At 35.5% G+C, this 14,222-nt stretch overlaps 1 protein-coding gene across 6 annotated transcripts in view; it reads left to right on the forward strand.

The window, feature by feature from the left end:
- The window catches only part of LOC144443316 (CREB-regulated transcription coactivator 1-like), a 97,367-nt gene that overhangs the window by 57,628 nt on the left and 25,517 nt on the right, over positions 1-14,222 (forward strand). For all 6 annotated transcript variants that reach the window (XM_078132765.1, XM_078132761.1, XM_078132766.1 and 3 more), the window contains one exon: positions 12,585-12,897. In XM_078132765.1, the coding sequence (XP_077988891.1) occupies positions 12,585-12,897 (313 nt within the window). The remainder of the gene's footprint in view (positions 1-12,584; positions 12,898-14,222) is intronic.

Below are 14,222 nucleotides of genomic sequence, written 5' to 3' on the forward strand. Positions count from 1 at the left end.
TCAGGTGATCCGTTATGGAGAGACCTACTTCCGCATTCCACTCCATTATCATGGTGCTACCCATACCATCTCATGAATATTTATTAAAATACATCATCTTCGGCTTTGTTCGGCAAGATTTTTCCACGTTCGGACTAATCCTTTGACCCAACTTTGCGTGTTAGCGGGAAATACCCAGATGGTAATGTAGTTCTATGGTAATTCTTCAGACTCTGACCTATCGATGTTTGGTACTCGCTTTTCAATCGGATCACTCGTTACAGTTTTACGTGATTTCGCCTGGGACTTGAAAATGACAACGTTTGGACTCAAAAATGTACCATTTTCACAGTTTTTACTTATAATTAATTGGGAATTCACATATTTTTTTTATCAAACATTGATAGAGTATGTTGTTTTGAATGTACCCAGGTCACAGTTCAGGGTGTACGGCAAATACATTTACAGGAAACGCTCGCCCCAAATTTGACGTTTTTGTAAAGAAAATTTCTTCCACCAAGCAATTATTTTTTCATACATTGATTCACTAGGTATTTTTAAGTCTGTATTCGAAGTTTCATGAAAATTAAACGGCAAATTTCCATATGAGTGGCATGTGAAGTCAACAATGTATGTTAGTAATTGTTACAGATCTAAGGGCCTGCCTTCGGCAGCGGTTCTTCCCCATGTACCTTAAAGTTTAAAAAAAAAAAAGCTGGACCGATTGCCTTTGTATTTGGTGGGGACATTACTTGGGAAGTACAGATGGGAAGTTGTTCAAATGAAAATGATTGCATCAAAGATATGTGTTTTGGATCAAAAAAATGTCATTTTTGGTATAAAAAAACCTTTAAACTCCAAAACTACTGAGCAGATTGGCCTAAAATTTTGTGGGAATGTTCTTTGGGGTGTTTTGTTTCAGAATTGTTCATGACATGATGATCCAATCAGTGATATACAAATTAGGGCTAAAACGCTAAGATGTGGTGGGAACATTCTTAGCCTATAGGGATGTATACATGAAGATGTAGTCACAATATGATCATCCCATCAGCAGTATGCAAATTAGGTCTAAAAATCTCAATTTTGGTCAAAAACCTATATCTTGAAAACTGCATGGTGAATGGGGCTGAAGCATGGTAGGGATGTTTCTGGAGGTATTATCTGCAGTTTTTGTTCCATTTTTGACACAAAGGGCCCAGGCAAAATGATGGTTTATATTGCAAATATGAAAACTGGGAAGGGTAGGCAAGTGAATAAAGCTTCTGAAAATGTATGCAAATATGCCTAGCAACAAGACCACATGTATAGCAACAGCCAAATACAGTTGTGGTACAACACCATTGGTGCTATTTGTATTTATGCGTTTCCTTAATTTATACATGTTGATTCTGACGGCACAAGTAAACATGCATACACCATAACATTGATGAATACATTAATGGCGGCTTTCACATGTTTGAACTATCATGTGAAACAATGTGCAAATCTGTTTGGAATAACTAAAACTGTTGCTGAATAATTATCTTAGATGATCAAACTTTTGAAATTTCCTAGAAGGATAGAAGTATTTAAATAAATTGGTCAACTTGTTGTGATGCCGAAATAAACATTGGCAATAAACCATGCTATCTACAAGACTTTAGAGTTCATGTCAAATGCTTGACATCAGTAATTTCCAGATTTACATTCATATACCAATTTGGCCTAGCTTAGAACCTTTGCATAGATGGATTTTGACAATATTCTCTCCATATAGTATATTCAGATCAATTATAGTGAAGGTCCTATAAAAGTTGTCACTACAATTGAACATTCAGCTCAGATCATCACATACCCACTTTGTTAACTTTTGTTTTGTAAAGATGAATCTCATCGTGTCTAAACTGTGACCCCATCTAGGATTTGGCATGAGGTAATCCTTACAGCAATGTCGGATGTTATAAAACCAAAAATCACATGTGCAAGCAATTTTAGTAATGAGGTAATGTAATGTGGTTAATTCATAGTACCGTGTCCACTGGCCTAACATACAGAAATCAATATATACAAAAACTGTGAATGTAGAGGTTTGTTGTGATAAATCGCAATGGCACATAATAATAGTAAATAACATCAAAATTAGTCTGTTATACTTCGAAGTAATAAACAGAAAGCAAAAAATACAAACTATGTAAAATTGTACGAACTTGATTTGTTCTCATCAAAGAATGAAATTTAAATTGCAAAGGAGGCTGAAAGTAAGATTGTTGGATATAGAATTCTCTCAATTGTTGATATTATTATTAAACTTTATTTTGGGAAAGAAAACGAATGTAAAAACGCTCATAAACATCCTATAGATAAAAATACACACAAAAACAGCATTTTAAAACAAGTAGAACTTAAAAAACACAAACTGACAAATACACACATAAAGAAATACAACAATACTCTATACAACAGTGTGAAATATTACGGGGTGAAATATTGGCTTGGCTGTAAAAACATTTCATTTGTCATTTGATTGCGGTATCATCATGCATAGAGTCTGTCAAAGTATAACCCAAGTAAGAATGTTCATGAACAATACTAAGTGGTTTATCTCCAACACGAACTGAAGGTAAAAAATCAACTCTAATTAAACATTTATGAGGCATAACATAAATACATTTTGATTTCTTAGGGTGGAAAATAATGTCGTGGTCAACCCCATACATTTCACAAATAGATACAAGAGAGCGTAGTAGACCTGAAATTGATGGACATATAAGAGCTAAGTCGTCAGCATACATAAAATGGTTTATCATTCAGCCACCGATATTGCAGCCAATATTGCAGTCTTTATAACATGAATTCGGCCACCAATATTGCAGTCCTTATAACATGAATTCAGCCACCAATATTGCAGTCCTTATAACATGAATTCAGCCACCAATATTGCAGTCCTTATAACATGAATTCGGCCACCAATATTGCAGCCCTTATAACATGAATTCGGCCACCAATATTGCAGTCCTTATAACATGAATTCGGCCACCAATATTGCAGTCCTTATAACATGAATTCGGCCACCAATATTGCAGTCCTTATAACATGAATTCAGCCACCAATATTTCAGTCCTTATAACATGAATTCGGCCACCAATATTGCAGTCCTTATAACATGAATTCAGCCACCAATATTGCAGTCCTTATAACATGAATTCGGCCACCAATATTGCAGTCCTTATAACATGAATTCGGAAGACTACTAAGGTCATCCATACAAACATTACATATAGATAAGGGGAAAAGAATGTTACCTTGCCGAATGCCATTTCTATACAGAAAACAGTAACGACCTAGTGCCCCCCCCCACCCCCACCCCATTGCATAAAGAAATGTTGCGTGTGATACCAGACCAATAATATACAAACAACATACTTTGGAATACCCTGGTCAATGAATTTCTTAAAAAGTGACCAATGGTTAACTCGGTCGAAAGCTTTTGTTGCATCTAAAAAGCAAAAATAAACAGGACTATTGTGATTTTGATAATAATTCATTGTTTGCTTAAGCAAGTAAATGCAGAGATCAGTGGAATGACCCTGTTTGAAACCAAACTGACAATCTTCGGTCATGAGATTTGCCTTACAACGATCAAGAATTATAGATTCCAGGATTTTTGAAGCTGAAACAAAACTAAAATTCATGTTCAATTAAATTACCAGTATTACAAAAAAAATACATTAATCTTCTATCTCTAGATACACCGTCTCTCCTTCCCTTTTCTATTGCTAACTTTGACATTGCAGAAGTGATTTATGTCATGATACGATCCAATATGGCCGGGTGGCTCTTTTTTTAATGATTTTTCATGTCCAGAATTTTTACTTGTACATGACTGAACTCAAACTTGGTACAAGGACAACACACTACATTGTATGGCATACATATGCATGTCAATTTATTTTGTAATACAATCCAATATGGCTGCTAGACGGCCATTTTGTTACGAATTTTTCATGTTCAAAGCCATTATGCAGACATGCCTGAACAGATCTCATTCAACATTGTATTCTTCATGTGCACATCAACTTGTGCGATGATACAATCCAATATAACCACTGGGTGAACATGAACAATTTCCATCAAAACTTTACACAAAGACAATGTACTATGATGTATATATATTGCACTATAATCTTCACGTGCATATCAACTTGTGTCATGATACTATCCAATATGGCCACTGGGCCAACATTTGACATTGTCCTTACACCAACTTTGAATGAGATCTGTCTAGGCATGTCTGCATAATGGCGTTAAAAAATTTTTTGTTATGATTTTTCCATGTTTGGGACCATTATACAGACATGCATGAACAATTTCCATTAAAACTTTATTTAAAGACAATGTACTATGGTGTATATATGTATGTCAGCTTGTGTCATGATTACTTGATATCCAACAGGACTGCTAAGGCAGCCATTCTGTTATGATTTTTTCATGTCTGGAGCCATTTGGCAGGCATGTCTGAGCAGATCAATTTCAGTCAATCTTGGTATAAGGGTAGTATACTATTAGGTACATATCCCATATGTATGTCAATTTGTGATTGCACCCATCACAGACAAGAAGTGTTACAATCCAAACAGGGATCAACAGCTCCCAAACAGCGGGGTCTATGTCATCTACGATGAATGTCATATAACATAAGGGGCTTGTCATCTATGGTGGCTTGATTTGTTGATGTCGGGGTTGATACTGTGGGTATTTCGGGTATTGAGAAACTGAAAAAAATAGGGTCACCCTAATAAATTGAAGTACGTCAGACAATAATTTAACATTTCATGATCATCTGATTTGTGAAATTTTACAGTTGAAGAAAGAGTAGTACAGGTGATCAGGAGTAACGAATACCCGAAAAAAACGAACCTCCTTTATTTAGTTGAAGTTTTTGCTATACTGTGAACACTTTATTGTACATATGACTGGTAGAATTCAATCACTGTGAAGCTTGTTGCATTCAAAATTGATTCGTAGTTCATTTTCAAAAGAAATGCGATACTAACAGTAACACCTAAGATACAAAATAGGGTAGTTTGTATTGTACAAATACTGTGTTGTAAATTAGAGCAATGTGCATATATATATAATCGCAGGGCAACAGTGTTCATCTTTCGACATATGACACGCATCCTATTTTATTGGCCTGGGAAAATATCATTGAAATATTTTGATAGTCAATGCCACGAAGACTGAAGACGTGACAATGACAGAAGTTCCATCTATCAACACTTCATAGCAATGGATACATTGATGGGTGGTTGTTGTGTATAGAAAAAGGTGTGAAATCTTATAAACTGTGCTGTCAAAGATTAGAGCAGTCAGTCTGAACTTGCAGTCTGGATGAGCAAGATATCACTTATTGTCACTGAAGATCAGAGAGAGGCACTCGAGGTGTTTTTCGTCCATTTTGATTAGGATTTGGTCATTGTGCAAGACACAGAGAATATCTGTACTCAACGTGTCTATAACTAAACTTGCTTTCAAGCAAAGAAGACAGAGTTGACGTCATCAACAACAGTGGCATCAGGCCTGACACCGACCGTCCAGAAATACCAAGAGAAGTGGACCAAGACGAATGTCCATACTGTATTAGACAACCATGCTACATGGTATACGCAAGAAGCATGTGATGACAACTGCACCATCCGTCATCGCCTTTATCGAAAATGTTAGAACATGCTGGACAGGCGGAACGTATGGAGTAACCTCTCTATATTTAGAAAGGCAGCAACAATTGATGAGGGCCGAGGATGTCACTGTGACTAGGAGAGAGGTTATGCCAACCATAGAACCTTCGTGATCTCAAGTAAGAGGTTTGTACCCAAATTTTACTGCTGTACCATATGTTGGTCATCGTTGGGCGTGAGCAAGTTCCTCCCACAAATCAAGCGGCCCTTTTCAGGGCCACGACATCCTCCAAAAAGAGAATATCTAATACCTAACACCTTTACAAACTACATGTCAAATTTGGTCCATCATTGTTATCATTTGGACTTGGAAGTATCACCTCAAAATTGAATTTATCGGGCATACTATTTTATTACACCATGACGCTAGATAGGCAATGCTTCAAATTTACTTTTTAGCACAACTGAACTGAGGTTCAGTAGTGCTATAGGCATCGCCTGGCATCTGTCTGTCTGTCTGTGTGTGTGTCTGTGTGTGTGTGTAAACAACTTAAAGTCAAAACCCACTGAACCAATTGCCATGATATTTGATGGGTCCATTACCTTGGGTGTCTAGTTGGGAAATTGTTCAAATCAAAATGATCGCATCACAGGTGTGTGATTTGGGTCAAAAAATTTGATTTTTGGTCAAAAAACTTAAACTCAGAAACTACTGGGCAGATTTGTGCGAAATTTGGTTGGAACATACTTAAAGGGGTGTAAATTAAGATTTGTTCATGACATGATGAATCCATCAGTGATGTGCAAATTAGGGCTAAAAATGTGTCTTTTTGGTTAAAAATCTATAATTCCAAAAGTACTGAGCAGATTGGCTGAAATTTAATGGGAATGTATCTAGGGATGTATGGATGAAGAAATATGAAGCATACAATGATTCCATGAGTGATATGCAAATTAGGTGTAAAAATGTTCATTTTTGGTCAAAAACTTATATCCCAAAAAGTACTTGGTCACCGAGTCTGAAACTTAGTGAGATGTTTCTGAAAGTGTTATTCTGCAGATTTTCTTCAAAACATTTTGACAAAATTGGCCCTAGCGACCATGACTACGCCCTTAGCAACAACCAAATGGCAGTATATTTGGACAAATAACATCATCTGGTAGGCAGATGAGTAAACATTCAAAAAATGTATGCAAATACCCTAGCAACCATGACCACGCCCATAGCAACAGCCAAACGGTCGTGTATTTCACAAAGATAACAGGGATTAATAGACAATTGAATAAACATTCAACAAATGTATGTAAATATGCCTAGCAACAAGACCACATCCATAGCAACAGCCAAATAATCACGTATATTGCAAAGATAATATCATGAATTCATACACAAGTGAACAAAAACATACAAAAATGTATGCAAATATATCTAACAACATGACCACGCCCATAGCAACAGCCAAATGATAGCATATATCGTAAAGATAGCAACATGGTTGGATAGGCAACTGGATAGTCATTCAACAAATGACCACTTATTGTTAGCATGAACTACCATATGAATAAACATTTTTAGAAACTGTACAGTTGTGCTACAACACCATTGGTGGTATTTTTGTATAAACCGTGTACATGTAAATTGCACTCTACCGCAGCAATAGATCATTTAGAGTAAAACTGTATGCTGGGTCGTGATTTTCAGCTAATCAGGTTTATTTGGGTGATAATGTAAGCATCATTAGTATTAGTTCATTAGTGTGTACATGTACTACATGTTGATTGACAACTGCATAGCGTTATCAATGGCAAAGTCAACATAGCTTTTCTGACGTCTGACTGAAAGCAATTTCGAGACATGTACCTCAAATTTTCCATTCTTATTGAAAATGAATGTGGTAATTATACATTCATATATTCATAATGACTTGGTCACAGAGCAGTAGATGTCAATGATCAGAATACATGTAAAACTGTAGTTTAGCAGGAGCGTTTGCTAAGTTGTTACCCCTTCCCTATTGTTTAGCAAAATACCACACAGGGCATTCGCCATTTAAATAGGGGAGGTGGGCCTTTAAGGGGTGCATCATGTATGATAGCTAGCTATCGCTCAGCATTTTGCATTCAACAATGTGTGTATGAACAAAAATCTAAAGGTTTTGCTCGTACAGAATATATTCAGTTTACTTCTGTTTGGTTAAAGTAGGCAACAACATAAAATTGCAAGTTTATAATTATTATTATTGGACTCATACAGCGTAGATAACCAGCACACATTTACAATAAAATGTGTTGATTTAGCCAATAGTTTTAATGAGTAATTTGCATAGTTAATGATGTTTGGCAATTCAGAAATATCTTAAGACTGCAATCTTCAAATTTCATTTTATTTACCATAAGCATAACATTGATAAATAATTATTTTTGGTAATTAGGCAATAGTATGTTTATATTCAAAAATGATTTGTAACATGTCAAACTGTAGAACTAGCATACTGTAGTGTAGTCTTCAAATTCATTTAATGTACTATTTTGTATTTGACTTCGTGTTCATATATGTTGATAAGGATAAAGGATATAAGAACAGCAACCCTTAAGGATATAGGAACAGCAACCCTTAAGGATATAGGACCACAACCCTTAAGGATATAGGACCACAACCCTTAAGGATATAGGAACAGCAACCCTTAAGGATATAGGAACAGCAACACTTAAGGATATAGGAACAGCAACCCTTAAGGATATAGGAACAGCAACACTTAAGGATATAGGAACAGCAACACTTAAGGATATAGCAACAGCAACACTTAAGGATATAGGAACAGCAACCCTTAAGGATATAGGAACAGCAACCCTTAAGGATATAGGAACAGCAACACTTAAGGATATAGGAACAGCAACCCTTAAGGATATAGCAACAGCAACACTTAAGGATATAGGAACAGCAACCCTTAAGGATATAGGAACAGCAACCCTTAAGGATATAGGAACAGCAACACTTAAGATTATAGGAACAGCAACACTTAAGGATATAAGAACAGCAACACTTAAGGATATAAGAACAGCAACCCTTAAGGATATAGGAACAGCAACACTTAAGGATATAGCAACAGCAACCCTTAAGGATATAGGAACAGCAACACTTAAGGATATAAGAACAGCAACACTTAAGGATATAGGAACAGCAACACTTAAGGATATAGGAACAGCAACCCTTAAGGATATAGGAACAGCAACACTTAAGGATATAAGAACAGCAACCCTTAAGGATATAAGAACAGCAACACTTAAGGATATAAGAACAGCAACCCTTAAGGATATAAGAACAGCAACCCTTAAGGATATAGGAACAGCAACACTTAAGGATATAGGACCACAATCCTTAAGGATATAGGACCACAATCCTTAAGGATATAGGAACAGCAACCCTTAAGGATATAGCAACAGCAACACTTAAGGATATAGGACCACAACCCTTAAGGATATAGCAACAGCAACACTTAAGGATATAGGAACAGCAACCCTTAAGGATATAGCAACAGCAACACTTAAGGATATAGGAACAGCAACCCTTAAGGATATAGCAACAGCAACACTTAAGGATATAGTAACAGCAACCCTTAAGGATATAGCAACAGCAACCCTTAAGGATATAAGAACAGCAACACTTAAGGATATAGGAACAGCAACCCTTAAGGATATAGCAACAGCAACACTTAAGGATATAGCAACAGCAACCCTTAAGGATATAGCAACAGCAACCCTTAAGGATATAAGAACAGCAACACTTAAGGATATAGGAACAGCAACCCTTAAGATTATAGGAACAGCAACCCTTAAGGATATAGCAACAGCAACCCTTAAGATTATAAGAACAGCAACCCTTAAGGATATAGGAACAGCAACCCTTAAGATTATAGGAACAGCAACACTTAAGGATATAGGAACAGCAACCCTTAAGATTATAGGAACAGCAACCCTTAAGGATATAGCAACAGCAACACTTAAGGATATAGGAACAGCAACACTTAAGGATATAGGAACAGCAACACTTAAGGATATAGGAACAGCAACCCTTAAGGATATAGCAACAGCAACACTTAAGGATATAGGAACAGCAACACTTAAGGATATAGCAACAGCAACCCTTAAGGATATAAGAACAGCAACACTTAAGGATATAGGAACAGCAACACTTAAGGATATAGGAACAGCAACACTTAAGGATATAGCAACAGCAACCCTTAAGGATATAAGAACAGCAACCCTTAAGGATATAAGAACAGCAACCCTTAAGGATGGCATGCTATCTAAATGTCACCTGTTACTTTCAAATCGTGTGCAGAGGTGATATGTTATGAAAGTCTAGTATTTGTAAAAGAGCTTAACTCTCACCACTATTCTCCCCATGGGACTGTATGCTTTCCACTAGGCCCCTCATTAGCATACACATGATAAAAGTATGAGTGAGTTATAACGGGGACTTATTTGGTTTCATCCGTCCGTCCATCCATCCATTCGTCCGTCTGTCCGTCCGTCCCTCCGTCCGGAGCCGTTTCTTGGAGATGCCTGGGCCAATTTTTTTTTAACTTGGTACAGGGGCAAGATACTATGGCATACATATGCAAGTCAATCTGTTTCATGATACGATCCAATATGGCCACCTAGCAGCCATTTTGTTTGCGAATTTTCCCTGTCCAAAGCCATAACTCAGACATGCTTGAATAGATCTCATTCAAAGTTGGTATTAGGACAGTGTTCTATGACATACATGTGCATATTCATTGTTGTCGTGATACGATCCAATATGGCTGCCTGGCAGCCATTTTGTTTGCGAATTTTCCATGTCCAAAGCCATAACTCAGACATGCTTGAACAGGTCCCTGTCACACACCCCCCACCCACCAATACCCGACCCATCCTTTGTTGTTGAATGGTTTATTCCATGACGTCATCTTGAAGAGTAGGCCATGTCAAACGAGGAGACACAACATGAGTAGGCATGTTCCATGTCCAACGAGCAGACAATATATCTAAGTCTGTTTGATTTAGGTTCACAAGTGTTGTTGCATGATCAGAGTAGTGATATCAAGAAAATGACAACATAAACTGCCAGTTCCTTAAAACCCAATCATAGCCGGGACTATGTCATTCTCAATGACTTGCTATTATTATATTTGTTATTTCAAGATTATTTTTTACGTTATATTTATATTATATTACTGTATATGTTTTCCTTGGGCCACGAGCTTGACTAGTTTGAATAAACTATTTTTGTGGTCCATTAAAGTTATTCTTTTATATATACTTTTTTTTTTCTCATTGGCTATATGATTACTTGATTATTTCATTTTCCTCACTTGATATGTAAATTTGGTTGTTGTTGATTTTTTTACCTCTGGCAAATAAATAATATAGAATATAAAAAATACTTAGAATTGCCTAATCTTTGAAAATTAGGTAGTATTTTAAAGCTAAATACATTTTCTACATCACATTCTGCCAATTACACACATCCAAACATCACATATACAGCTAGAATTTGGGTTAAATTAATAAAATTTAGATAAAAAAAGTGTGTGTTGCTTCTTTTTTTGTCATATCACAAATAAACGATACATTTATACCACAAATAAAATACAAAATACCAACATTCATGTTCCTACAAAACTACTATATTCTGGTTATATGGGCGGAGATTTGATGATTATTTGATGTTATTTTCAGTCATAATAATTTGAACGAAATTAATTAACGGCTCACTAATTTGATTATGATGCAGTGGTCGGTGCTGCACTGGCAATGAAAGTGTACTAAAATATCTGAAGTCGTTTCCCCCATTTGAAAAGTTACTTTGTGTCTATACAATTCATTATTTGACGGAACAACAAAAATTCACCACCAAATTTATGCCTCAAATCAAATATCCACATGCTGGTAGTGTAAGAGTCTGAATTGGATCACATACCCACAAAAACAAATATTCAAAATTGAGTGGAAATTTCTACAAACAGCACCTTTGTTTACATTGTAAATGATGTTAGGGGACAGCTTTGCTTCGGCCATGTTGAAATTTTGAATTTTACACTGAAAATCGCACATAAAAAATCTGAATGAAAAATTGTCCAGATCGTGCACAAGTTTCCCTCCACTGACCTGTACACAGTGAGTTTGTATGAATACTAGTCACTATTGAGCCGTAACGAAAAGAAATAAAACCAAAAGTCTTTAATATAGCAACAAATTACCACCAAGATGGTATTTTGGTAGTTACAGTCTCAAGATTGCATAAATTTTCCGTTATTCAAAAATTAAACTGTAAACTGCTATTGGTAGCTCACATGGACTTAACAGGAATTTGATGCTTATACACAAGTACAATGTGTTCCCATATAGCTAAATACTTGTATTCAACGATGTATTTCGAGTCAAATTCTGTTGAAATATCCAAAGACAGTAACATAATTTATATCGTAGACCATGTTATGAGAGCTGTTAATTACTTCCGCCATGTTGAAATTCGATTTTGTACTGTACTGTGATGTGTCTATTAAGTTTGTACTGTACTGTGATGTGTCTATTAAGTTTGTACTGTACTGTGATGTGTCTATTAAGTTTGTACTGTACTGTGATGTGTCTATTGAGTTTGTACTGTACTGTGATGTGTCTATTAAGTTTGTACTGTACTGTGATGTGTCTATTAAGTTTGTACTGTACTGTGATGTGTCTATTAAGTTTGTACTGTACTGTGATGTGTCTATTTGTACTGTACTGTGATGTGTCTATTAAGTTTGTACTGTACTGTGATGTGTCTATTAAGTTTGTACTGTACTGTGATGTGTCTTAAGTTTGTACTGTACTGTGATGTGTCTATTAAGTTTGTACTGTACTGTGATGTGTCTATTAAGTTTGTACTGTGCTGTGATGTTTCTATTTCTTATTTTTCAGCATCTATCCATCAGACCAAGACTCTGGAGCCCATATTCCTATCTCCAATAACACTGGTTCATTACCCGATCTTACCAATCTTCACTTTCCATCACCTTTGGCTACCCCTTTGGATGCTGAAGATCAAACTTCCAATAGTTTAGCAAACACAGCCAATACAGCTCACCATTTGGGTGTGGCCCCACAGCAGTCTCAGACGACATCGACATCACCTCCACAACAACATAGTCCACAATCACAGAGACGTCGCCATCCACCAACACCACCAAGTCCACTTTCATTAACCAATCAGAGAAGGCGTCCTATACCACAGGTAATATTAATCAATCAGAGATATTCATGTCAATTAGCAATTTACTCCATACATTTGAAGTTTTTTGTATATTGATACAAATCAAATTGATACTTCCATACTTTTTAGTCCCCAACAGGCACCGCCGGAAGCTTATATGTTGGGTGCCTGCATGCGTTCAACCTCATATCTCTGGCATGCAGCAACCAATTTCAACCAAACTGGGCATAGAGGTAACGTGCTATGTGAGACATGTGCATGTCACTTTGTTTTGTGACCGAATCAAATATGGCCATGTTGCGGCCATATTTGTTGTTTAATTTAACAATATGCATCGTAACTTTGGAGGTACATGTATAATACATAGTGACTCCATTCAAGTACCTACACCCATATTATCAAATATGAGATGTCTTTTAAGACTATGACCTTTGACCTTGAAAGTCTTCTTCAAGTTCAAATAGCCAAATTTGGGTTTTCTTAGTAGCTTTTCAAGTCAAACATTTCAAGTGAAAATGTTTTTAATCATGACTTGGGTTTGACCTTATGAGGCATATGCAAGTCAGTTAATTTTGTTACCTTGTCCTGTATACAACAGCAGCCGCATATGTGATAAATGGTCATAATGATATAATAGATGGTCATAATGATATAATAAATGTGTCATAGTGATATACTAAATGGTCATAATGATATAATAAATGGTCATAATGATATGATAAATAGTCATAATGATATAATAAATGGTCATAGTGATATAATAAATGGTCATAGTGATATAATAAATGGTCATAATGATATGATAAATAGTCATAATGATATACTAAATGGTCATAGTGATATAATAAATGGTCATAGTGATATAATAAATGGTCATAGTGATATAATAAATGGTCATAGTGATATAATAAATGGTCATAATGATATACTAAATGGTCATAGTGATATAATAAATGGTCATAACGATATAATAAATGGTCATAATGATATGATAAATAGTCATAATGATATAATAAATGGTCATAGTGATATAATAAATGGTCATAGTGATATAATAAATGGTCATAATGATATAATAAATGGTCATAATGATATACTAAATGGTCATAGTGATATAATAAATGGTCATAACGATATAATAAAAGGTCATAACGATATAATAAAAGGTCATAATGATATGATAAATAGTCATAATGATATAATAGATGGTCATAATGATATAATAAATGGTCATAATGATATAATAAATGGTCATAATGATATAATAAATGGTCATAATTTTTCTTAGTAGCTTTTCAAGTCAAACATTTCAAGTGAAAATGTTTTTAATCATAACTTGGGTTTGA

Source organism: Glandiceps talaboti, chromosome 12, assembly GCF_964340395.1.
Source record: "Glandiceps talaboti chromosome 12, keGlaTala1.1, whole genome shotgun sequence".
NCBI classification, from domain to species: domain Eukaryota; kingdom Metazoa; phylum Hemichordata; class Enteropneusta; family Spengelidae; genus Glandiceps; species Glandiceps talaboti.